At 43.3% G+C, this 27,870-nt stretch overlaps 1 protein-coding gene across 1 annotated transcript; it reads right to left on the bottom strand.

Moving 5' to 3' along the window:
- Positions 1-224: 224 nt before the first annotated feature.
- Positions 225-27,870, bottom strand: LOC131265109 (breast cancer anti-estrogen resistance protein 3 homolog). Its single transcript, XM_058267371.1, has 13 exons — positions 27,828-27,870; positions 23,832-23,960; positions 23,607-23,747; positions 21,164-21,302; positions 6,992-7,055; positions 6,561-6,809; positions 2,783-2,885; positions 2,507-2,678; positions 1,306-2,429; positions 972-1,240; positions 711-903; positions 432-639; positions 225-357 (listed from the first exon to the last, which is right to left on the bottom strand). The coding sequence occupies exons 1-13, from the start codon at positions 27,868-27,870 to the stop codon at positions 225-227; spliced, it is 2,967 nt and encodes a 988-aa protein (XP_058123354.1).

The following is a 27,870-nucleotide window of genomic DNA, read 5'->3' as shown; positions in this document are numbered from 1 at the left end:
ACAAATTTTGATTATAATTTTTATTCGTACTGAAGTTGTTTACTGGATTAGTATGGTAAAGTCTCGATGCTTTATGTTGATTTCAATTCCACTGTAAAGATTCGACGCTTGGCCTAGTACAAGTAACAGCGGTAGTATGTTGTAGTGGTAGATAGTAGTTTGGTGGTTAGGATGAAAAGGATGATGCAAAGCTAAGTGATAGGAACCACACACGCATGCGCTTCCTATCCCGCTGACGGATCACCACAAAACTTTTCCGCCATCACCGTGAGCACGTGTTCAAATTTGGCATGGCGCTCCTCCGCCGGAACCAGCGCACCTTTGCTTCCCCAGAGGAATTTCATCTGAAACTCGGTCCTAAAACGAAGCGTTACGTCATTAGTGATAAGGAAAGGGTGTTCAGTGTGAAGACCATACAGGCCGGAACGTACTTGAACGCATCCTCCATCAGCGGATCGAGACGGCTCGTGTCCTGCAGGATGGTTTGAGCATTCTTTTTATAGAGGGATAGATTGCTGATAAAGCTGCGTGCTGCATCGAGGTGTGCGAAGAGAACCGAAAAGCCAAAGTCCTGATTGTTGGTTTCCCACGGCGTAACACAGCACGCAACCAGCGATGGACATGCGGACGTGGGATTTGCTGGAGAAATTAGTAAAAGGTCTAACGTAAGTGTCACGTACATTCGATCAGGATTGAGTTGAGTCTGTTACCGAAGACGTCGTTTATAGTGCGATCCTTAACCAGCACGTAGGGCAGTATGTGCGGGATGGTCGTGTTCGGTGCCTGCGGGTTTGAGCAATCGTTCATACTGTTCAGCGTTGGTCGTAGCTTCGCTTCGAAGTTGAATGCACTATCGGTGAACTTTTGGCGCAGCATATGCCAGGTCGATTCGAGTTTTTGAATCTATTAAAAAAAAGATGTTAGTGGTGAATCTTCGGTTGGCTTTGGAGTGCGTGTTGTGCGATGCGTACCTGTGGCATCGAGAGTCCCAGCATGATGGCACTGAACCCGAACAGGTTACCGAGGGCCGTTTTCGTTTCGACCGCAATCTGAATCCACTTGTTGAGGGTTTCCGCACGCTCAAGGTCACTCTGGCAGGTGAGGATAGTGACGGCCACCAGCAGCTTCATGCATTCGGTTCGCTCGATCAAATCGAGTCGGTACTGTTTACCCTGATCGAGCGTTATCAGCTCAAGCCCTGTACAGTTCAGTGGGTCGTCCTTTCGACTTTCGTCTTTCTCTGTAATGTGAAAGGATCAATTTGTTAAACATCAATCACACGAGCAAATACGACCACGAACCCACCTAATATCAATCCTATATCGACCCTCGTCAGATGGTTCGCAATGACGCGCGGTCCGGACTCGCACAGCATCATCCGGAAGGTGTTTAGCGTGCCACTGTCCAGCGGCTTGCAGTCACAAAACGGCAGCAGCAACGTGTTGAAATTTTCCAAATCGAACCGAGAAATCTGCTCGAAGCTCGGTATCTGCATCGCCAGCAGTGCTTCCTCGGCCGCCACCGGATCAATTTCCGCGTGCGATCGTAGCGTCACCGACGACAGGGAGGTCGGCATGAAGCGAGGATTTTTTAGTACCACTCCGCCAACCCCACGGTGCGGCAACGCTACCTCCTCCCCCGTGGCGGAACTCTGGGCCGAATCACCGGATCCATTGCCGGAGTCGGAACCACTCGGATGGTACGAGCCCATCCCTCCACGCCCTCCTCCGTGAACGCCGTGGCCACCCTGTACCGCGGATTGCGTATCGGAGTCCTTCATCGACTCGCGCCTCTGCAGCGTCCCTCCACCTGCGCCGCCACGGATCGGTTTCGGTGGTGGACTCGGTGGTTGCTCGTCGTCCTCCGCGAACTGTTTCTGCTCCAGGCACGGGCTCAGCGAGTGCTCGCTCGGTTCCTTGTTGATGCTGGATGCCCGCGAACTGAGTTTCCCGTGCGACGATCGCAGACTGGCCGAACGAGGTAACGATTGCGAGCTGCTCTTGAGCTGTGCCAACGTTCCCCCGGTGTCCGTCGAACAGGGGCGTGACAGGGTTTGCGATTTTACGACCCCATCAGCACTGGAACTCTTTTCTTCCCCCGCCAGCGGTCTCCCGTTGGTCGTGTCGGAGCTGTGTATGACCCCGTCCGCACTGTTGCACTTCTCGGTGGAATCGGCAAGCCGCGATGGTCTCGTGAGTCCCGGCGGTTTGCCTTCCGTGGCACCGTTCGTTGCGCTGCTGATGACTCCATCGCCACTGCTACTAAACTGCTGCTGTTGACCCCCTGCGCTCTGGCCCGCTTGTAGTGGGGTGAGCGATTGCGAGCGTTGCTTTTTGCTTGGCAACCGTGGCGGAGTTTCCCGTTTGGTCCGAGGTGGCGACGACATCGGGCTGCGGTACGAGTTCGTCTGCTGCGTATATGGGTTGTACCTGGGGCCGGGAAAGAAAAGATTGCATAAGAATCGGTGCCCTGTGTGAGGTTACATTGAGGTCAGTCTCAAACCTACCGAAAGCCCGGTGAAGACGGCACCGGCGAGGGTGAATTAAGTGGACTCGGTCCACGGATGCCGGCCATACCGACGGCATTCTGTGGACACTTTCCGGCGTAGAACGACAGCGGGTATGTTCGGTTGCACGGAAATTGAATTCTCGCTCCCGACGCAACCGATATAGCTTTGCCTGTTTACGTAGAATGGAAGAGAACGGGCATGGTTCGTAAGCAAAGCAGTGGGGAAAAAACCCACAACGCACTCACGCGTACGACAAACGTATCGGAACCTTACCGGAGCCTACGTAGAAGGTAATCAAATCAGGAACTGTGTCGTACGCGTCATCCTCGAACTGGTACTGTACTCGCTCGTATACGGTTTCGGGTTGCAGCAGCAGCTGTGGACGTAGAAAAGGATGAAATGGTAGAGAAAATGAAGAATGCAGCCATTTTCGGGGGTGTTAACGTGATAAACGTGCTGTCGACGCAAGTTTGCCCATCGCCCGTGATAAATGGTGTGGTATCATCGGGTTCAATGACGACGTGTGCGCCAAGTAATCAACCGCCGTCTAATGTCGTTTGCCGGTTCATCTTCCACTCGGTGGCAGAAGTGGTCCGTTCCACGGCAGTTCATTAATATCTGCTCTACCACGCTCTACCACTTTTCGCTCTCGACAAGCTCAAGTATGTAAAGCTACCCAGCGATGTGTTTAGGGCCTTCGACTCGACGCTTCATTTAGGCACCATGGGAGCAAGTAGTGCATTTTGGGATTACAGTTTTCGAACAACAAAATTGGAATAACAAGGAATTACATTTGAGAGACTGATACAAATTTGTCGCAGGATTTGTTTGTAGTGATTATATGAATTTTTGGGTTGCTATCTTTAAACATGTTTATCACTTGATCACTAGATACATGATTATAAAATAAATATAGTAAAGTCTTTAGGCCCCAACCCACATTATCCTATATCGACTCCGCTATGGAATTCTTTATTTTGTTAAAAAAAATATCATTTGGCCTCTTTTGTTTATCGATCTGCGCTCTGTGCCACCGGGCTGAACAGTACTCCATGGAGCATCATTTCCCGAGCATCCTTTTCAGAGCTTCTCCATTGGCTTATCGAACATCGTAACGAGAGAAAAAAACATCCTCATTGCGCGGCCTGGGAAGGAATGACTTTTGGTTCGTTAGGTTTCAAGTGATCGATCATAATGGTATTTTGATTCGCTTTGTACATTTTCTTCCTGGTTACGGTGCCAGTGAAACAGTGCTTCGTCGGTACCGAAGCGCGGAAAATGGGAACGTTCCCGGGATGTACATGGAAGACGTCCTCGTTCGGTAGAAGTATGCCGGCGAATCAATCATGCGCGATGGGGCATGGCTGAAGTCATAGTTGATGTACTGATAGAATTGATGTGAACAAAATCGAACGATGCATCGGAGAGATGCGGAAGACATCATGTTAATGATGGCTAAAGTCGTTCAAATCGATTTCCATTGTGCAAACCTGGGGGACAGCCTTTTAATTAACGTCTAGTGGTTCGTAGATTGAACGCTGCTCAATTATTGTCCTGAAATTAGATTCTTCTAGTTCAATTTCCTCTTTTGTGGTGAATATTTTCGAATGACTTCTAATAAAAGCATTGAAAAGATTATTTATAATGCTAGTATACTCAAAATATGTAGGCTTCCCAAAGAATTCAATGTTTTCCATTTCTTGTTTTTGTGCTCAACAACACTTTTTTTAAATCATTTCATTGTTTTGTTTTCATTTCTTTGTTGTTTTATTTTTAAAAATCTATTAATGATTAAAACTAGAGGGTTACGAGCTCGTGTTTTTTTATTACAAAAAAATCTTTTATCATAAAACATAGTCCTTTAAATGTTCTTGCGGAAATTAATGAATAAATACTTTGAGGAAGTAGAAATTTGTATAAAACATTAGAAGTGCCATGTGCTGTGATGTGCAGCTTAAGTAAAAAACACCTTCGCAAAGGAAAAGTATAAAATCTCTATAAATCATCTTCTACTTACAGTTCTAAAATCTGAGTAATTTTAATTTATTCAATTATCTATCTTTGGTACTACTTGTTTTATTTCTTTTTTTAAACTCCTTTCGATCATGAAAGCAAGCCAAACATCCAATTCAATTAATGCCCACTAGTCTGACTCCAAGAGAACACCAATTGAGATGTTCTTTTTTCGCGCAACCAAACTGCACAGTGACTGTGGTTCATCTTTAGCGTTCTTTGAGTGGAACCTTGGGTCCACGTTTAATTCTAGATGGGTGGAAAATACTGCGACAAGCACGAACAACCACAGTCGACTTATGACGGCGGTACACACAGTTCAAAACAAAGCCAAACGGGCTCGAGTGAGCTTACACTCTCATCTCATTTAGTGCCCTTCAAACGAACGCCTCGAGCAGCCTGTAATCTTGTGATGTTTTCTTATGTTTTTCCCACTCGAGTCCCGCTGGCTGCTGAGTGTTGCACCGCCACAATGCAGCCTGTGGAATTGTCGGTATAGTGGCAGCAACTGCACTGCTCAAGACTACCTCTTGTGCTTTTTCCTTACGTCTTCTCCAATGGAAAATGAAGGAAAACGTCGTTGAGCGAGTGCTATCGCAAGTGCAAAGTTCATTCAGGCACTAAAAACTTTCCCACGTGACGTTCGTGCTGCACTTGCGAATCGCCAGCATCTTCTAGTGCCTTTCTGGTCTTAGAGACCTCCGGGAGCGACCTCGGCGACCACCTGGAGAGCGTGAAGTGGAGCAGTGGGTGTGCGGTGAACAGTAAACTCCCAACCCGAACGGCCGAACCCTGCCGGGAAAATTACGATCTACGTGGACGCACACTGATGAAGCTGCCGTAAAATATGCTGTACGAGCACCGTCTGTTTGGGAGCACAGAAAAACTTCCCATGTAAGTCTCGAGTGCACTTTCTCACTCACACGCAGGGAGAAGGTAAACTTTCACCACCGCACTGTGCGGCATTATGCAAATTTATATACAGTTCTTCCTGATTTACAAAACTAGATGCTTTCAGACGGATTGGAAGCTTTTTCACGTCTTTTGTGATACTTTAACGATTCATGTACTTTTTGACACTAGAAATGTCTGGTAGTTGTTTCGTGACCAACATCGAAGAGCTGGTTTTGGAATAAGTTTTTGTAATAACTACGAAGTACGTTTTTAAGCGTTAAATGTTACAATTTATAGGTGGAAATTTAATGAAGTTTCATAATGTTTGAAACGACAAACAGCTTTATTCGAGCTCTTCAACTGCGCACAAACGCACGAATCAAGTTATAAGAAATTGGTATAATCACTTCGTGAGCATTCATTGTTCACTGCCAATTATTACAACAGATAATAATAGCTATTGTTTTTACAATTTTTATATACTGTATTTAGTTCTGATTACTGTTTATACTCTCAATACTAAAGCAACCCAAAAGAATGTTTTTATTCTCGATTTTATAGGAATGAATATTTCAGTCATTTCGTACATCATTTTCGATGCAATAATTTCATTTAAAAATTTTTGGCGAATTTAGTACCACACATCAATCAGAAAGATCGGTACTTTTACAGTTAAATATGCCTTCTTCTGTTTCTTATACTATTATGAGTATATAGTTGTCATCGGACAATTTTATTTACTTGTTATATCAACCATAACAATGTATGTCTGTACCATGATGATAACAAGTGTTTAAAAAAAATAGTTTACTGAAGCAAGTATTAAATTCCATGCGTTTAAATTTCTTTATAAATCGTCTAATATTGTTTTGATAGTGGTATTAACTTTTTCTCTAAAGATTGTGCCATTTTATAATCCTTAAATTATTTATAATATTGAAAAACCATTTTCATTGCCCCAAAAAAAAAGGCCAAATGCTCCTTTAGAGCACGAACATCTCTGAAAAACTCATAAAAATGCTGTGCAGCACAGGAAGGAAGGCAAAATTCTGATTATGTTTGCACCCGGAGCTCGACGAAGGAGGCGCCTGGTGTCTGGTCGCCAGGCAACCCACCGTCTTTTTACCAGACCAGACCGACTTACCTTGTTGATAACGAAGTGAAGCGTGGGTCCCTTGGTTCGGCACGTGAGCACGTAGTTGCCCGGCTGCGAGACGCAGTCGCGCACCAGGAAGTCGCCCTCCCTCTGCACGATCTCCTCCGCCCGCTGCCGCGGGATCGGCCCATGGTACCAGGCGTGCGATCGTAGGTCCCGCGAGTCCAGCGAGAGCTCCCACTCGAGGGCCTTCTTCAGTGCAACAGCTTCATTTCCGCCGTCCGGTGTTGTTGTTTCCTGCTTCCGCCGGGGAGGATGCCCATGGGTTTGGTGGAAAATTTTCGAGGTTTTCCATTGTGTGCCGGATTTTGCGTTCGCAAAGTGGCGAGGCAAACAGAAGACGAATTAATCAAAACGCCACGGACCAGCAGAGGAGGGCTAAATCGCTCGCCACGAAGAGGACGAGGACGAATGCTTACCATATCTAAAAGATCGCCACAGCTCTTACTCTGCTTGGTGTTTGCCGGCGACAGACATTCGTAGCTGTGGAATGGGATGGAAAGAAAAGCAGATTAATTTAATTAAACAGTATTCGTGCATTGTGTTCCAAATGGTGACGATGAGGATGGTGGAAGACTTCCGTCAGCAAAAAAAAAACGTCAATATCCAGTCCAAAGAATAGAGTAGGCATAAGATTAGGTTAAGTTAAGTTCGTACCGTTTTCGGTAACTCCCCTGGGTTTAATCAGTAAGAGCAACAAGCAACACACAGCATTTTGCAACAGCAGGACAGCAAAACCGGTAGGAAGGAAATGGATATTACCGTTGATGGGAACGTTTACTGAATTTTACTGTTTCGGCAAACGATTTTGTTTTTCTATTGGAAATCTCGAACGGTGGAAATCATTTCCATCCGTAGGAAAAGGAATATTAAGGTAAACACAATTGATTTTCTTTTCGTCTTTTTATGTACTTGTTGCCGATTGAAATTTTTTAAATTTCTCTTTTGGTGATTTGCCATTGCTCAATTTCAAAATTGAACCAAGCCTAATTTTTGCACAGTAAATTTGAAAAACATTCGTTTACAGCGCATTAGAACCAATGTTCAGTAAATCCCTCCTTCCACGAAGGTAGTCCATGGATCGAAACTATAAAAGCAATATCAATGTCAGGCTATATCTGCCTTGGTCGATTGGAGCGCAGATTCGTTGGCCTGTTTTTGATTACATCCTTTAACTCTGGCATGAGAAAAAAAGGACCACTTACAACCAACCAACCCACCAGCAGTCGTTGTGAGATCAATATTGACTTTCAACCATATAAGCGACAGACTGCCGTGAGCCCTTTCGACGGCAAAAAGACGGCGGGAAGATTCGTTCGCTTTATGCCAAAACCGGTGTTTTTTCCATCGATGGCAGGGAACCCCGGGTGCCATTTGCTTTTCGTACGAAACGTGTCATCATTGCAAGCGTTTGTTGGTGAGATGCATTTACCGTCGCTTTTTTTTATTTTTGGGTGTTGCCTGCACTTCGGTGCGATAAATCGAAACGAAACGATAGGTTCAATTTGAGAGGTAAATAAAGTTAACTGTCGGAAACGTTCGGAGTGCACATTCAATTAAACGTTCGTCCGGGCGGCCGGTGGGTGGGAGACTTGTGGCCCTCGGGGAGCATTTGAAGCTTGGTATGGGAGCACGATGAACCGTTGATTTTGGTGGGAATTGTAATGTTGTCGAGGCGAGTGTAGAACTGAAACTTCATCCCGCTGTCAAATAATACATACTTTCAACCGTGGCAAGAAAGGAAAGAATGTGTTCACTGAATTCGTTATTTTCCTTTTTGTCAACCCTTTTTCAGCGAAAGTTTGGTATTGCTATTCTTCTTTGGATGTTCGGGTTTTTTTCCCTCCATCACAAAAGACATCCTTTCGTAAAGCTTCCCGCATAGCAACGACGAGATCCGACGGTTGGAAATGCTCCGAAGGCTGTGACTCGTTTCCCCCCGGGGACCATGTTTGCCTTGTGGAAAGTCGAAAAGCGTCCGTCCGTGGCCGGCGTTCGTCCCCGGCAAGTGTCACCTTCTGTCCTGCGGCGCAGCAGAAGCGAACGAACACGGACGGGACAGATAAACAGACATTCCGTCGGGTGTCGTTTTATTGTCATTTTTTCCGCCTAGGCATCAATGCCACCCACACTGGCTGGAAGGACAGGACTGTGGTCGGTTGGCGTCCGCTGGCTTGGACCGGTCCGTCGTTAAAGTCTGACGTTCCAGGATGCTTATTTTTTGTGTTGCTCCTTGCTGTGGCCAGCAAATTGTTGCTCCACGGAAAAATGCGAGGGCGTAACTGGTTTATTTGAGAAATTGCCTCGGTAAAAACGGTTTACCGAAAGGCACTGTTTTATTTTTTCCTTATTATTGTTTTCATTGCATAACAGCCCCATGAGCTTACGGACAAACGTACATATGTACTGAGATATGTGACATGCATTTAGTGATGCGCTCCAGCATACGAACTGATTTGTTCCACCACCACCACCCGAGAGGGTGAGCAGCTTGGCGTTTTCCGGTTCTTTTGATCCTTCAAAGCCAGCTTCTCATCGTTCGGACGTGCAAATGATTACAGGACGCTCCGCATGAACGTCCTTGCCCAGACGAATGGCGCAACATCCCCGGTGGGAATGTAATTTTATGCTTCCGATGGTTTCCGTTGGGTGTGTGGTTTGGGCGTGTTGTTTGTGAGTGTATTGCCAATTAAGGAAAAGGTTGTCTCGACAGGTTTTGTGTTGGGAATTCGCTTTGATGAAGGGGTATCAGGTACGGAATGGCATCAGGTAGTTGCAACATACTTGCTTGATTTGAAAGCAAATACATTTCCAAGCGTCAGGAATTGGATGGCATGCAATCAAATTATGCTACGGGAACTTTTATCAACTCGGAATTATAAGTTTTTATCAGATATTTAGGAAAAGACACTTAAATTCAATCTGAACAACGTTGAAACTAGGAACAAAGCGGCGAACAGCAAATTAATTTTAATATTACTAGTTTTCCACTTTTGATTAAAAATTATGCTCATTCTGTAATACTAGAGCAATGGCAAAACAGTTGAATGACATTTTATTTCGAATTCCAATAATAAAACATAAATTGAATTCTACGGTGTCACAATTTAAACATCTTGCTTATTTTTTTATTATAAACAATTGCTACATAAAATTGCCTCTATTCGTCCTTAACAAGACATTTCAAAATGTTCGAATCCAATTATTTGATGATCAAAAACGCAATTGGACTATTTTCAAATAAGTTACAAACATAGGTGTTGAACAAAACACATAAGAATTTAGAGGCAAAAACCTCCTTTTCTTTTCTCTTGATAACCTGAAAAAATGCGATACGCATCATAATAATAAAGAAATGTTTGAATCATATCATGCAGTTGAATTCAATGCAACATTGCCCAAGAACCGTTCTGGACATGCTTGTTTCCGATTAACTTATATTGGAGAAACTCCGTAAAAGTCTGAGACGTTAGCCAAATGTTAAACACCCGAAGGATGGTTGTTGAAAATAATGGTCGGTACAACTTATGGCATAAAAATTGCATCCCGGGGGCACTTTATGTTCCGCTCCTTTCCTGGACAAAGCCTTATATCCTGCCCGCAAAGTACACAGAGAAAATTCTCGCTTCTAAACAAATAGCTGAAAAAGGACAACAACAAAATTTCCACCACGCTTACGATTGTTTTCCCGTATGCCGGCAGATAGTTGTTTGCCTAGCCTTTTCAAGTGCATTGTCGGTGTATGCACAGTAGCGAAACGACACAGCAGTGAGCGGTGACAATTTTCTTTTTTGTGTATCTCTCCATTATTCTTTGTCACCGTCTGCACCGTGGTTATCATCACGGCCAGACAATCGCCCGTTTCCAACGGCTGCGCATGGCGGAAAATCTTGTTAGTCGGCTGCCTGGAAGCGAATTCGAAATGAACTTTAAATTCCTTTCTATCATTCTGTTCATTTACAAACGTTACTTGCTTTAAAATAAACTGTTTTCATTTTTCCTCCTTATTCAACCTTTTTGATCCGCTATTTTCATATTCTTTTATCTTATTCATTTAAATAAAATATTACACTTTTATTAACCAGTGTTGTTGACATATAGTACAACAATACACAAAACAATACCAAAAACCCTAGCTATCTATTTTAACAATCTCAAATACTTAAAACAAAGCCTGGATTCGTAGACAAGACGAAAAAGAATGATCAGACACCTAACCACTCCCGGGGCGCAGACTTAAACGTCTTTACCAACACACAATCCAATTTTCTACCAGTTTGTTTCATGTTATTGTCCGAGCAATAATCGTTGTAAGGACCAACATACGGTTCGAATCGTCACGTTCATGGCTTCCCTTCTGGTACTGCTAGAAAAGGGTGTCCCCCAACCACAGGATAATCCTAAGCCGCAGACAGACGAAACCCGGTTCGCGGAGAGTGTGTGGGGGGCATGTTTTTCCGTGCTGCACTTTGCACCCAATGCGATAAAACCACAATCACACTGCACACACCTAAGGTTGCACCCCTTTTGGGTGGGAGAGGGAGGGGGGGAGTATTTGTGGTGACTTTTCGTAAAGCTGGAATCGAATACAATTTGCTTTTTCTTCAACACCTTCGGATACCAAAACCTTCTACCGCTCCAAGTGGGACGAACAATTGATGAATTTAAACTGAATTTTCTCCCCTCGCGCTCCGAAGTGGCTCGCGCTTTTCCGTTCCGCAACGAACAAATTGACCCCGGCAAACGATCAATCACCTCCATCAGGTGACGTGTCCAATTTACGTCGCCATATCACTTTTGGCTGCTGGTTTTTATGCCTAAATTATGCACCCTTCGGCTTTGTGCTGCCGGCTTGACAAGCAAGGATAACATCGCGTCGGTCGCAGAAGGTGCTTCCCTCCGATTGAAAACGCTTCCGGGGCCGCGCATATTCTCAGCGGCACGTGATCAAAGACTTGTCTAGTGTCTCCGACGTGAGAGTACTGCTCCTCTTCCCCCTGTCCCGTATCCGCGGCTGCGTTGAATTATTCATACACGAAAGCAGCCCACCCCCACCACTTGCTCCGTTTTACAGAACTCATTACGTGCAAAAGTTTGATAAATAAATCCCCGCTTCAGGCTTCCACGGTTCGGATCGACTTTTAGCGTGTCACCCCGGCGGAAAACGGGTGAATATAAACCCCGACGGATGCGGATCGGTCGGCGACCGAAGTCAACATCTGTCTGACGAGATGATGCGCCACGATGCATCAGACGGAATAAATTATGTGTGGAACCGATGTCAAGAGTAACGAATGGTTCCGTGGGAGACCTCAGACGGAAGGATCCTTTCCCAAAGGAGTGAATATATCGTGAAACTACCACGCGCCAGTGCAGTTCTGATAGCGCCGCTTATTGCATGTATCGTCTGCGCGTTCGATGTTTGGTGGCCGGAAAAGAAAAACCAAACCGTCGTGATTTGCTCCTTGCGTGTTTTCAATTTCAACTCAGCATTTGCACAAGCAAAACGGAGGAAAACCACGGTGGAAGTGTGCGGTAAGCTTTATTGATTTTTTATGCGCCCATTCAGAAATTCAACACAGATGGTGCGCAACCCTCGCTGTTGACGGATCTCGCGCGTATCGCGAGAAGCATCGTTTACGATGAAGATAAGGACATTATGAAGCATTAATAAAAATGGGGTTACGGCATAGTGGCAAGCACAAAAGCGCGGTCTCCCTTCTTGCCGATCTGACGAGTGCCATTCTCAACTTTGACCACCCATTTCTACTGCATTGCTATTAAAAATGCGTTTTATGTGTCGTCTTATTCAAACGAAATGATATGATTATAAACTCGACAGTATGATTTGAGATAATATTTAAATGCTGATTGAAAAAAAAGCGAGCAGAAGAATGAAAGAAGTAACACAGTTTTAAAATTTGTATAATAACATGGAGAAGGAAACATAAATGTGATTCCTATTTTCATTGGTAAACTTTTACGAATAAATCATCAATGTTAAGATTACTTCGGAGTAGCAATCAAGCTTCCACTGCGCTATGTACCTAGTTTCAAAATGTGCCGATATATTTATCCATTATTTCCACTCCGCGTTCGAAAACAAACAAAAGGGCTTCGTTTCGCTTTTCTTCCAGTTTTTGCATGACAAAAGTGCGATAGCACATCGCTTAATTTTACGTCAACCATCCGTAATAAGGCGCTTGATTTACGATTAAAGCAGGCCGACCAAGCAACAAGAAGCACTCAGCAATTTCCCATGAGATTTATTTGTGTTCGTGTACAACGGTTCTTCTTGTTTTTTCACCAGAGTGAAAACGGCCTGAACAACAATAACTCTCGAGTTGAAGCACCCGGTAGAGGGAATTATCATCGGGAATTGCTTATTTTATTCATGGTTTCACAGCAGCTTTGAATCGTGTGGTTTTTTGAAGATTGTCCACCGTGAGGAATTATTCTAGCCTCATGTTTTCTTTTGATGTTATGTTATTTGCGGTTCAATAGTTTAAAGCTGTTTGTTTTACTCAATTCTAAGCTCATTTTGGTTTCTACTTTAAAGAAAATGCATTCATCCGCGTTTATAATGTGTTTTTTTTCTTGTTCCAAAATCGTTTCGCACTGGATAAGGATACGCAAGACTCATGGTTTCCATTAGCAAACTGATTCATCATGCTCACCGTTTGATGCTGCAAGGTGCGAAAACTTCCATTTAATTCCTTTCGGCTTTCCCGACTGTTCTTACTGGCGCGAAACGAACCTTTCATCGTGAATCTTTCTCACCTTCACACAAGGATAAAATAAACAGAAAGGACGTACTGCACCAGACCGACGGTGCGATGACGATGATAAACGATGACGAATGAAAATTTTCCACGAATAGTGGTTTCCACCGCACGCCAGTTCTACGCTGTCAATTTTTTCTTTTCCCCGGTGAATGAAAATGCAATGCTCGCCGACCCGACGCGAGGGCAATCTTCAAGTGGTTACAATGAATTTTCATTTAATATTTATATCGGGGTCTTTTTATGAACCAAAGGGAAGGAGTGCTGTTGCTAAATTTCGATTCCCGGAAAAGGCCAGCTCTTGTTGGTGCCCTGATATCGACATGCACCACGCGTTGTGACAAGATCAGGCACATTTACATACTCGTGCCCACGATAGTCGCATGGAAAACCCACCGAATGGGCTAGAGGCGAACGAACACGATACGCCCCAGTTCAAGAAAATGCCGGGCTTAGGGATGAAAATGATGAATATGCTAAGCCTTTAGGGGGTGATTAAACCTTAATTGCCCTTTGCATAGGGTGAAAACTTTCGTGGAACGTTTATTTTGGGTCAATATGAGAAAGGTGATAGCTCTGGGAGTTTAAACGATAACGAACTTATTTAATTGTGTTATTTGTTCATCAACAATATCGCGGTGCTGAATAGTTTTTATTTATCTTAAGCACTTAAGTATGATTTTAACTAAAAATCGAATGTTTGTTCTAGGTAAAAGCCCAATTTACTAACCTTGTGTGTTTACCTCAACAATTTTTCCAGTAAATCATTGTGTTTTACCCTATGAACTGCTCTTTAATCTCAAAAGTACCATCAAGGGCCAAATAAAATTCGAGATCCTCATGCTAGGCATATTTATGCAGCGATACTATTATCGCTAATTTTCTATCCGCGACAACGCAAGGGGAATTGGGCACAATATGCTTGCATTAAAAACTACAGGGTAGCTCGTAAACAGAATTTGTAATTAATTTTATAACCTCCCTTAAGCTTACCGACCCTTGGTGGAGATCAAAACAAAATTGTTTTTCGAGGGAGAGACTCAAAACGCTGCCATAAAATAGAAGACTTTAGAAGACGTACATAACAAGTTTCAAGGCGATTCGTTCTCCCTTTTGGAAGCAATTTCGATTGTGAAGTCCTCTCAACCACTATACACCATAGTAAATTTGACATACAATTTGATTTCATAGATGGCACACATGAGTTCTACAAACTTGCCTTGAAGAATTGAATTACGAAAAAATCGCAATCTCACCAAACTCTGATTTTATAATTGCAGGGTATAACATTTTCTATGAAGTGACATCATTATGCAAAGGTTTGCCGAGCTCCGAAAGCTACTTCAGTAAAAATACACCTATAGAAAAATAACTCTCTCCTGCACATTTAAGAATTTTCACATAATTGCCCCAGGGCTGATACCATGTCCTGCAGGAAAATGAATCTGTTTTAAAGACAACCTGAAGGGAAACGGAACCCAACAAAATCCATACCCTCACATCTACGTAATATGGACAAAAAAAAACGCCTGTCGGGCGCCAGGAAACCTATTACTACATCTCGTCTGTCCTACCAGTGCAGATCTTTTTTGTCTTCGGGCGAAATGGTGAATGCTCCGAAGGAAATCTGCACCCTGCAAAAGGTAAAGCCGTTCGAGAGTTTTCCGTGCCTCCCTGGAATGGTGGATAAATGGAAGGATTTTATTTTAATATCACCCTCGCCCACCCATAAGAAGCTGCCGTTCGCTTTGCAACATGGCTTCATTTTGGCCATTTTCCACATTCAAAGAAAAGAAAACCAAACCAAAGAGAGCCGGTGCTGCATAATGATTGCTTTTCGTGTCAGTATCAAAGGAGATCAACGAAGGAGGCTGTTCGTGAGGAAAAGAAAACTTTGCACTTGTGGAAAAAAAAGGCCACAACCAATCGTACCGCCATGATAGTTTGCGATGATGTGTGCGGTTTGGATTGAAAAACTTTAGCGTTGGCCGGTTTTCAATTTCGCACATTCTCCAACAGGCCGTTGCCGTAGGCTTTCCCTGTGCGGTAAAGGGAATGCGAATGCAATGGTTCTGGAGGGGGAGACAAAATGCCAGCGGTGTCTGATAACCGGGACGCGAGTCATTGCTGGCGAAAAAAGGACAGCAGGATGCTGTCAGGATGTTGCATCCGGTTGCCTTTTAAAAAACATCCATTTCCTACAACGGATACGAAGGGTGCCATTTGTTTGGGTGATGGTTTTGCGCTCGTGATAAAACTGATCCCTAGCATATTTTTGATATTTTCCTACCATTCGTGAAGGGGTAAATCGTCATCATACCCTCAACTGTACCCCATGACAACGCGCTGACCGGTCGACCCTATGCTGACGATGTGAAATGTTATCAAACAGAGACCTAATCCTAATCTCTCAAACTCGCTCTACTGGTTGATGCGTCCAGTGATCCATCCCCGTTAGGCGTCCTCATGGCAACGTTTTAATTAATGTCTAATGGAACTAAATATCAATTTGACTCCCAAAACCGAGCCACAACCACGAGAAACGCAATTATTGTGCAATGTACGACCACAGCAGGACCTCCAGTACGGGCGATTTTATCGATCGCGATTGCTCTCCGGGATCCTGGCAGGATTCGAGACGCCATCGCCGAAGTGAATCATGCTTCCGGAAACCCATCCACGGTGGTTGGAGGGAGGGAACTCGGCTGCACACCACACTAAACTATCTCCCCGACATCAGGGGGTGTACGTGTGCATGTTTGTGTGCGCAAAGGACATATTCCGGTCTTGACATCCTGTGGGCTGCGTGTCGAGTGAAACGAGTGGAGTTTGTCGTCGGTAGGGTGAGCTCAGGCCGCATGATGTACGCTCGTTTTAAGCGAGTTCCGCTGCACGATAATGAATTCAATTACCACCTTTGTTTACATCGTTTTCCTCTTTTTGCCATAATTCAATCACTCAATTGCAATTGCGCTTTACTTGCGTCATTTACTTCGCTACCGGATTATTTTACTTCTCTATGGTACACCTTTATATTTTAGACATCGCAAGCCACGATTGTATTTATAATTGGAAAATTTCAATTATAGTTAAGCTCTTTTCTCTTGACACATACCTGTCATAAGTGACATGATAATACACAACCAATATTTCGTTTAAACAGAAAGTTATAGAGTTTTGTAGGTAGACCCAGCGTTTTTGGTTGGTGTTTAATTTCAATTTCCATATTTTAGCAAAATAATATAAATCCTCAGAGGTTTTATTTTGCGGAAGTTCGCGAGTAAAAAAAAGTAGTTACGATTAAACTTTATCTTACCACACGCAAAACTAACGGAAAACAAAACCGATAGCTACTGTTTAGTGTGTTCTTTTCAAAATAAAATTTATCCTTATTACGATTGAAGTAAGCAACGTTACTTGTCATGTAGATAACAAATATAAAAAAAACTTTCTAAAAACATAAACGTCTGAAATAAAATTTACCAAACGTTACGGGTCATGTAGATAACAAAACTAGTATTTAGTAGTTTTTAATAAAATATACTTCTAAACGAAAATATCAGACATAACTGAGCTTCTACCAATCTATTTAGCATTGTTGTACGAACAAAGCTGGTAAGTTGGAATTACGATTGGATGAGCCTCAAAACACACGACACTTTCGGGTCCATTTTAATCCCTCGGGCCTTGGAAAAGGCAGCGGTTTGCGTTCAGGTAATTTTGTACCGTCCTCACGTCCAACCGGCTCTCATTAGGTGTGTTACCTCGGTACCCAAAACAGTAATTAACCTTTCGCCATTCAGTCGTTTGCCGTTTGACCGCTTCCTGTCGCCGGTTTTGGCTTGACCACCTCCAAATGATCGTTACAACGGTCTCCGGTAATACGAGCATGGGAAGTATGCGCATTCTTTCTTTTAAGTAGGGGCAATAAAGTAAACTAACACAGGTATCGACACGATGTCATTAAGTCCGATTCCCGTGGAAAGATATGCCCGAAGAATGTGCCAGATAAAATGAACTTCGTTGCGTCGGTGAAAAGCGATTGAATTCTAATTACAATTTCATTAAAAATCGCGCTAAAGAAAGGGGGGGGGGGGGGCGAATGTAAATAAACAAACCCTCGAAAAAAAAGCTAAACATCAGCGGACAAACAAACACACATACGCATCCCCACTTGTTCGGCCTCCAACACTTTTGGGGCGGTAGCTATGGAAAATGCCGACTTTTCCTCCTGAAGACGGGGCTTGGCGAGAGTATTATTATTCCTTCACACGATGGAGACAACATTTGCAGGAGTACAACAACAAGGACCAGCCTTTTTCCATCTCCCGCTCACGCCAATCGAAAGTATTCTCTTTAGTTCTCTACACAACACGGCCGTTGTTTGGGGGATTTTCCTCTCTTGTGAGGAAAATGAGTTCCCCCGGGCACATTTGCAAACTCATTGTCGCAGACTTTATTTTCCTTTCTGTAAATACTACTGTAAACTGTCCCTGTGGTTTCTCTCGCATACGGTCTGATTTTTTCCTGCTTTGTTAATTTCGTTTATATGTTGTTACAATAAACCATTCTCTTGGCAGCTTTCTCTCTTTCTTACATTCTCTCTCTCTCTCTCCTCCAATTTTTCCATTGATAAATCGACGTGACAAGAAAATAGATCACCTCACGGTAAATCATACAATTATGATCTCCAAGCCACCCCAGGATCTCTGAAGGAAAACTTGAAAGTACGAAAATCCGCTCGTGCATAATTTTCCTACGATAGAATGGTACATTTGCTACACTCCCACGCACGCACGCATACACACTCACATTGCAGCTCGATAGCAGTCGGAACTCAGCCGTGCATGTTGTGGTCCGCTCCGGGAAGGGTGTATCCTTTTTAGCTGGAGCTGGAATCGATGCACTGGTTTGTGATTTCCATACCTGGCAGTTTTGTTAGTTTTCCGTTCGAACCAGAAGTGATGTTGCCTCGGTTTTTCCTCGTGTTTATTTTACAGATATAATATACCACAACTATCTAGTTGCTGCACCACAAAGTTGTTCACAACGATACGACCCGATATGACCCGTTTGCTTCAACTTTCGATCACAGACACAACATAACACAGAAAAACACACCCTTTTTCTCGCTAGGATTCGGGCGCGTACCAGAGACGTCCGAATGGAAAGGATCTTCACTGTGAAGGGAAAAGCCTTTCATCCGCTTCCAGAGCTCGAGCGGAAAACACTAAATTGGTGTCACTAGGCACAACCCGTGAACTAGCTCCTCGATTCACTCTAGGGCTCCGGAGATAGCACAAAACCACTCAACGGCACATCACATGACGCTGGACCTGCATGAAGCTGCATCGGAAAATTCGCACAAACAAACTTTACATAGCATTCGGCTGCACGGGGCTGCAAAGGGCAGGGCAAAATCGGGAGGTTTTCACCAGCACCTACACCTTCGCGAAGCGACAGGAAAACAGAAGGGGAAGTGGAGTGAGCAAATAAAACTACACGCCCGGCCGCAGTTCGATCATCCGAACGCAGGAAGATTCAACACTGGACTGAATGGTTCCGTCTGCAGCAAGTTGTTCGAGACTGCCCGCCGAGAGAACGAGAGCAGGGAAGAGAAAGAGTGGCTGTGTGCGAAAGAAAATGAGCGACTCACAGGAAAAGGAAAGTGAGCGAAAAACACCGATGAGAATGGAAAGTATCCTCGGTTTATCCTGGCACAAACAAACGTTGGTGCGAACAGTGTCTCTCCAACGGGCAGGAAATGGAAACGGAAATGGCAGTAGTGGTTGGTGGAAAAACACACTCGGCAAACAATGAACGGTTGAGTGTCCTGGCCCGGTACGGTTGCCAAGGGAATCTGGCAGGCGAAGGACGTGGCTCTCCCGTATGCTCCACGATAAGCGTTTGATAAGAGGTCCTTTTTTCGTACGAGCATGTGGCCGCCCTCCGACGTAGTACTATGACGGCCAGTGAATGTTTGCTCTCCTGCAAAGTTGTTTTTTTTTTCGAGCAGCCGGCAAGTGGCAAGTCCTACTACTACGGCCACTACCACAACCGTACGCCAGATTCATTCATTACGCGGCTTGAAAGCGGCGAACCCCGGGAGGCTCAAGAGGATAGATAGAGCGTACAGCAGGAGAAAAAGGATACTATTTGTGGATACGGAGTTTTTGTTTCCCCGAAAGAGAAAATGAAAACAGACCAACAGTAAAGTTGTTCTGCTCCTCAAGGATCCCTTCTCACAACGTCACAACGAAATATGACCAAAAACCTGGCGGAAAACAGACGACGAGAAGTACGCAATACCACACAAATAAAAATCCCCTCCAGGATGTTTTTCCTTTCTTATCCCTTTTTAGTTTTTTTCCGCCCTTGCATGTTGCATTAAACCGAGCGAAGGCTCAATCATGATTTATGTGCACCCTCCTCGAGCGGCCTGCCTCCCGCTGCCGCTGGGAAAAACGGAGGGTTTGGGTTCCTTCCGGAACACGCTTTCTGCCTATTGTGTACGGCGCCCTTGTGCTTATCTGTGTGCTGCCGGTAGGGGAGAGAAAATTGTATGTACGAAATGTTTGCGTCGTCAAGTACGAGAGGGTTTAACAAAAAGATACAGGGAATCTTAAGGTGAGTGTGTATAGTGCTTGCTGTTGTGATTACAGTTGTTAATTACGGGCGGTAAAAGTGAATCGTGAATTTTAAATAAAATAGGGTGAAACCTACACAGTAATATCCATTGTTGGCTAGTAATAAATGGTCTACCAGATAAATATGGATATTCAAACATGAAATTAGATATCCAAAATTTCAAAATAAAATAAACAAGTTGTAGGCCGTAAGCAAATTGTAATTTTTGTCTACATTGTTGTAATTTTCCATAGGGTAGTTGTAATATTGTTCTATACTGTGTTACCGGTTCGATAAACCATTCAAAATAAACACTCATGAAATATACAAAAACTGCACTTTCAAAAGATATAGTAGACAAAAAGCGCATGCGTATTATAAATCGTAAGGCATTATGTAGTGTAATGGACCTTTCAACAAATTTGTGTACTGCTTTATGAACTGATCTAAGTTGATATCAGTTGAGATAAAATGTACAACTATTAAAACTAAATGTAAAGCCATAGCGTAAAACGTTCAAAAATCATAGCTTATTCAAAACCAGTATATTTAGATAAATTCAACTTAGATCAGTTCAGTAGATTTCAACTAATTTCTTTTATTGTACTAAAAGACTTTTGATTTCAACAAAAAATATAAGAAATAACGAAAAAAAATGATTTCAAAGCACTCTAAAAGGAAAATGTTACGATTCCGTGGTTCTTCCTAAAATCCAGACTTTGTGTCCGAGACCACGTTATACAGCTTTGCCTGTGTTTCGTTAGCCGAGACGCAAACCCATAGAAACTGACAGCCTTTTCTGAGGGGATCTGGGATTTATCTGTGTTCGTCTGTTTATTTTTTCTAATTTTCTTAGAAGAGTAACAAACACAACAAGTATTTTTGAAACTCGAAGTTAAATGTTTCAACCGGTATCTTTTTAACATTTTCCAAATTTTCTAGAAAATACTTCGAGCCCGTAGTAGATTATGGCAAGGATGAAGCTTTAAAGCTTTCAAAATATCCTTACGAGGGATCATATTTACAATTTCCCGGGAAACTATTTTCCACCTGCTTTTTGTTCCATTTGAACGTGTCACTCGTTTTACTTCATTTTTAAGAGGTTTTCCGTCTGCGTTACCGTCTTAAATATTGTTAAAAATCTACGACCCTTTAGGAGAACAAACTATTTTGCCTACTCACATGCTTTCCGTTTCGGCCAACGTGCTTGCCGTGTGGTTGCTTCTGGCTCCATCCACCGCCACGCTGTGCCGCAGCAACGCCCTTTTGTGCTGATGCACTCCATCCGTTCCATTCCGTTGGTTTGCCTTTGAGTTGGACTCTGCGAAAGTAAACATAGAAACTGGTTACAGAAAACAATAACGCACCTCCGTACGGAATTAAGTGTTTGCAAGCAGCGTCTTTAAGCATCGACCGACTGCGCCTCGGTGACAGTGGGCACGATAGAGCTGCCCTTCAGCGGCTAAGTCTAGAAAAATATGCCCTCTTACGTGAAATGGGAACACAGCAAAACGAGCCCAGCACACACTTCTGCTGACGGCGCAAACTTTTACGCATGGCACTTCAAGAAAACCGCTCCCCGCAAGGCACCAGAACGGATCGAAACTGTCTGCTTTGAAACCGCGAGCAAAGCACTGTGGGGATTTAAATTTCCTTCGCCGTGCCAACCGCGTCGATGGCGGACAGTGTGTGTCTGTCGAGCGATCGAGAAACAGTTGATACAGCTGTGATAAAATTCTCACCCGATCAGTCGTACGAGCGATGAATTGCATACTGTGCAGATGGATCTTCACCGCTCGTTACTCGTTGTAGTGTGCAGCTTTTGTGTTTAGAAACTGGCAAGGGGTACCATTCTTAGGTCAAATTTGAAATGCAAGTTTCTTTGCTTTGCAATTCAAGTGGTTTAAATTACTTGATTTATTCTTCGTTTTGTGTGAGGCAGCAACGTATGTCATTTTTGTTCTCTCTATTTCTAAGTGTCGTAATCATGTTTACTCTCTTAGGTTCGCCTTTAGTATGCTAAAAAATTGAATTATTTACCATCAGCAAGCAATTTCCTCTTGTTTATCTTTTTTAATGCCTTTTCAATGCATTTCTCAACAAGTTTTCGATATTGAATTGAATCTATAAGAAATTGAATTATTTACTATCAGTAAGCAATTTCCTGTTGTTTGCCTTTTTCAATGCTTTAAAATAGTATTTCCCTAAAAAATTACTTTTTTTTATTTATAATAGTATGTTGCCAATAATCTGGCGGTGATAAAGATAATACTACCAGACTTCTTTTAAGAAGATATAAACTATTACATGTATGCGAAGTTGAGCATAAAAAAGCAAAATTAATATAGTCAGTTATTAACCAACAAATCGGTTTCTAAACTACAATCTTGGCCAACACGAAAGGGAACCCGTTGGAACATGTGAAACGATATTACTTTACATAACTGCTATTTACTGAACACTTCCTTTTTGTCACACCTTTATTTGCATACTGTAACAGAATAATCTAATTTGCGAAACATTTCCTTTTACATTTTATTCCTGCACCAGAAACCCATTTACCGTAAATCAGGCTCATTAATAATTTTCTCTCTCCCTCTTGAGACTGTGTAGGGCTTTCGCCCGTTTGGTCCATATGGACATGGTCTGGCACACACACACACACACACTCAGATACCGTCACCAGCATATCAGCCGTGGCAGCATCCGCGTGATTTGTTGGTCCACGGAGGCCACCCCTTTTTTCCGCTCGCTCATCACGCCCGTTATCGCGAGCAAAAGCGGCGGTAATTTATGCACCTCGTTCGTCGTCGCCAGGTACGTCGACGATGTCCGTCATGCAGATAAATTATCGCTTGCAAAACCCGTGCCCCGTGCCGTGTACCACCACCGAAACCTTATCTTACCTCCATATTCTTTCTCTCCAACAGGTCAATTATAAATGGATGGAAAGCCGGGACGGGGTGGGGAGAAAAATATGTATTTCCAAAATGTAACAAACCACAAGACACATGTTTCTCGTTGTGGCCTCGCAGAAAGCGAGCTTAGCAAGTAACAAATTGCCGGGCAAAAATAAAACAAGGGCACCAGCCAAGATGATCTCGGTGCGAGAAAAATTACTGGCTCACTGGAGCCTTCCCATAACTTCAAGCAACCGTGGCTGGTGAGCTTTGAACTCGCAGAAAGAGCTTCCCGACGACGGTTGGGGCAGATGAGGCTTGGAAGATTACAGTTTAATCTACTTTCGAAAATCTCCGACCGTGTCCCGTTCCGAGGTTTGAGTGTTCTTGTGGATGCTCAGCTCCAGCTTTCTTTCCCGAGAAATGGATCTTATCGGGTCTGCTCTGTTATCATGGCAAATACTTCTTCGTGCTGTGTCCCGTACTCGGGACACGTAGCGCCATTAAATTATCTCATTTTATCGCCGTCGAGAAGGGTCTACTCTCTAAACACACACATAGCAGGATGTATAAACACGCAAGATCAAACGGGGCATGGGCTGGTCGTAAGCCTCGATGCTGTTAAATTTGTTGATTCATTCGCTTGATTGGAAGATTACTTACAAACGTACTTAACATTCAAGAGAAAAAATCGAGCGATACTAAAATGTCCCAAAATGGCTTACCTTGTACCAGCTTTTCGCGAAGGGCCACGAGGCTACTGACGATTCGCGCCCGGTGGGCATTGTTCCGGATGCCAAGCTTCTTGATGTCCGCCTCGGTGAGAAACAGCAACTCCTCCACACCGTTGAACGATTTAAATTTGTCTGCCGAAAAAAAATATCGTTGGCCGTTGAACATCGCTAAAGTCGGAAAGGCACACACATTTTCTTTCGGCTGATTTTTCCTACCTCCATACTCGGCCAAGTCCAACCGCTGCAACCATTCCGCCGTCTCCATGTGCGGCAGCGAGGTGATGACCAGGGCGGCATGCTTCTTCCGGCGGCTGGCCGTGCCGAACTTGTAGCTCCAGGAAATGCCTTCGAAAGCGGAGAGCATACTTTGAGAACGGAACAGCGGCATCGGGAGTGTGTTTCACTGATTGCACCTCCAACTGGAGACCACCTTTCTTAATTTTTTGTTGTTTTAGTTTCGTCTATTTCTTCTATTGGCACGGAGGCATTAAACACAACACAGCACCCCCAAAAAAACACGTGCCACTCTTGACACACGTTTCGGAGTGTGTAGGACGTGTCGAAATTAGCACGCACGCACCCAGCGGCATACAATCGGACGATTGTTCAACGAAACCGGAACAACGGTTGTTGTTGATAGACACTCGTGTTTCTTAACCACCATATGCATGTACAATTGAGCGATCGTCTGCGAAGTGTAATTATTCTCAACAAAACCTACTACAAAAAGAATGCCACAAGGTTATAATTTTAAGACTTATTATTTATACGTGCTTCTAGAAGGAATTGATGAAGGCAAAAACACATTCATTTCCGGTACACTTTTTCACGCGAAACATTCTTGTATAATCTTGCGCAATTATGGGCTAGGGCAGGGTTCGGTAAGCTTTGTTTTCGCGGAGGTTTGATTTACGACAAATCTCATGTAGGAGAAGTCGGATTTCTTAAATTTGTGATAAGAACCTCATCCGATAACAAATTTGCTGTTTGAATTAGAGTACATACATTTTATTTGATGCACTTAAATTGTAAGTTTTTGCGTTCAACCGGTTAGACCACATTTTGTTTATTTGCTTTTGCTTTTATTGGAATTAAACTGATTTAAATTGATTATCAACAACCTCAAATACAGACTCGAAACAAACTCTAAATATTAAGGAATAGTTTTTTACAGATAAATTAAACTTTTTTCGTTCAGAAAAATTGTACTGAAATAACTCTTCCGGTTTTAGAAATGCCAAAATAGAATTCTATCCGTGAATCAGAGTTTAAGCATCCCTAAGCCTGCCTAGCCTCAATTCACGTAACCGGCCAAACAACCAAACTTTAAGACATTAGAACCCCATCCTAGTAGACTTTTTAAAACATGTTGAAAGTAATGTTCTATCACATATTATTTTTTAATAGCTTTATCAACTGCCTTCTTCAATAGAAACTTCAACACATGAGCACACAATGAATAAGTGTGAACCAACGTTGTTTTTCAAGCAATCGTGGAGGTACAGAATTTTTCACACTCCAATGGCACTTGCACTAATCGGTCACGCGATTTCGGACGCTGCTCTGCCATGGCGAAAAGTCTTCGCCTCTATTGATGAAGGATGCTGTTAAAAAGAATGATTCTTGGAAACGGCCAATACCGAGCAGATTTCCAAAGATGCCCTTTCGGGCGTAACATACACCTTTTACGGATCGTCTTCCCGTTGCAGTTTTCTCACAGCGTGTGATACGGAATATCCATATATCATCTCCTTCCGGCGAGGTTCATAAGCTCCGACTTATTTTACTCGACTCTCCCCAGGTGTGATTTATGCGAATGCATAAAGTTTTCGATTTAATAGTTTGACGTAAGCGATTTTGTTAATACAACCACAAACAGTGCGCGCGGTTTGTGATAACGCACCGGGCAGCATCTGTTCAACCGAACTGTCAATTCGCCGGTTATCAGCAGATCGAGCTTCTATTTCCTTCGCGCGTAGGTGGAATTTAGCGATAAGAAAAGCAGTGAATCGATAAGCCTTGATTTCTGCAATACCGGTTGGCATGGACAAAGCTGGTAGCCTAACGACTGATAACCATGGTGCCAAGGCCTTTGAATACATCCACAGGCATTCCAACAAATACAGTTTTATCAAAGAAACTGTGATGGTAAAAATATATAATACATTCTACGAACCTATAAATGCGCAATATACAAAACCACGACAACTACTTGTTTGGTTTTGATGTACAAAAATCTTACGAAACATTTCATTTGAAAACAATCATATTTGTAGTATGTTGTGTTTGTGAATATGAATTGCGGAAAAAAATCCAAGTTTATTAACATATAATCATGGTCTTGTAATATTATGATGAGTGTACTATTGTGAATTAGCACTTTATATTCCGTTGAATCTTTTACAAGCAAATTCAACTGTTCCGCATCACTTTCCGAAATTTGATAATATTTTTACTTGGACGTGTTTGTCTAAAACTCCCTACGAGCTTTCATAACTACAGCGACTAACTAATTTGGACAGCTGTATCTCACATTCCATCAAATGAAAACTAATTTATATTTACAGTACACGACCGATCAATATCGCACTCTTCCGTGAATCTGTCGATTTCAAAGGAAGAGGATCGTTGTTTTCGCTGTTAATTCGCGGCACTTCCAGCAGCATAAAGTCGCACCGATCTGCTGGTTCACAAACAGCATAGTAGGGACATGCACATGCCGGTCTGTGTGGTCGCTTTCGCTTTCTGTTTGCAAAAACGTGCAACCGCTTGCATAGCAAAGTTCCAATCACCATTCTCACGCACGCATATTTCGCTGTTCGCCCGTCGCAGTGATTAATTTAAATTATTCACTTCTTCTCATCGGGCGTTTACGTTATGCTCCGCTTTAGACACGATCTGCTGGACGTTGCTACGAGAACGGGGGGTTCGATCGCAATGTGTTTTTACTCCTGAACGATGTTTCTGCTCATGTGCATGATTTTATGAGATGTTTTTTTTTTAGTTCCTGGTCTTATTTTACTCTTGAACAGGGAGTGCTGCATTGAGTTGAGCTGGTCAGGCAACCACTGGGTTCGGCTTCTACTGTCGATGGCGTCACATTCCTCGGCCATACGATGGGTTAATTTCGCGGTCGGTGCAGGTGCAAGAGCTGCCCCGATTGCGTATGCAGGCCGGTTCGCGTGCATATCATATTTGAGCCGCACTCGTTTTAATTACCGTGCGGTAGAACAACGTCGACACCGGAGGGACAGAAATGTGACCAAAGGTACGCTTGTATGGTCGTATGGACATGGTTTCATTTAGAGAAATTTAAAATGTAAATCCATCGAATTCACTTAAAACCATCCATATTTGAACATTTTTTGATAGTATTCCAATTGAAATATGACTGTTTGAAGGAATGTCAATGTTTGAAGAAACATAAAAACAAATTAGTTTTTTCTTGTTGCATATCCAATTTTCCTCTGCACTTTATCATCGTAAACGAACGAATCAGGATATTTTCAATAATATTGTTGTTGTTTTAATGTTTCTACGTTCCCTCCAAAATTCGTTCTACATACACAAGGGTTAACTATCTCCTTCAAACGCAATTCCACTCGCAACAAAAACTCTTTCCGCTTAAGCTATGCTGTTGTTTAATTTACATATTTGTTTCCCCTTTTCCCGCCATCACCCTCCTGTGCATTGCACCAAAAGGTGGCCAACTTCCATTCGCACACAGTTAAAAGCTATCAGAGTTTAAAACGAAACTGATTATGAGCGTGGCGTAAGGCAATCAGCCGGATAATTAAGATAAATGGAGCCGATATGCTGCCAGCCCCCGGAGCCCAGCTCCCGGGACGAACCCCGGGGACTTCAGCTCGCCGTGTGCAATCGGTGTGAAATCTTAGACGAGACTCGCCTCAAGAACGCTACCATCAGCAGTATGGCGAACCACACCAACCAATGTGCAACGGGGTTGCATTTTGCATACGGGAAAGTGTAATATCACCGGCGAGGGGGTGGCGCACTGGCGCGTTCTTTCCCTTCTCGTAAGTCGCAAATGGGATTAAGTAAATTTTTATTCCCAGGACCGGTTTGGCAAGTTTCGCGAAGCTAATTTCACTAAACAGACGGAAAACTAATTAACGCTTACGAGGTGGTATCGTGCACGAAGGACTTGATTCGTTTTATTTTTGTACTTAGTTATCTTCCACATTGACTTACTCTGAGACCGTCGTTTATCCAGTTTGCTCGTGGTTTTCCCCAT

Source organism: Anopheles coustani, chromosome 2 (assembly GCF_943734705.1).
Source record: "Anopheles coustani chromosome 2, idAnoCousDA_361_x.2, whole genome shotgun sequence".
Lineage (NCBI taxonomy): Eukaryota > Metazoa > Arthropoda > Insecta > Diptera > Culicidae > Anopheles > Anopheles coustani.
This window is presented reverse-complemented; position numbering and strand designations above follow the sequence as displayed.

Bases quoted from the DNA above. Each gene is read 5' to 3' on its own strand.
- LOC131265109 (XM_058267371.1), bottom strand. From the start codon at position 27,870: ATGGGGAAAACCACGAGCAAACTGGATAAACGACGGTCTCAGA. The intron at 23,748-23,831 runs GTAGGAAAAATC...TTTTTTCGGCAG, and splicing joins GGACTTGGCCGAGTATGGAG to ACAAATTTAAATCGTTCAAC. The intron at 21,303-23,606 runs GTAAGCCATTTT...TTACTTTCGCAG, and splicing joins TCGCGAAAAGCTGGTACAAG to AGTCCAACTCAAAGGCAAAC.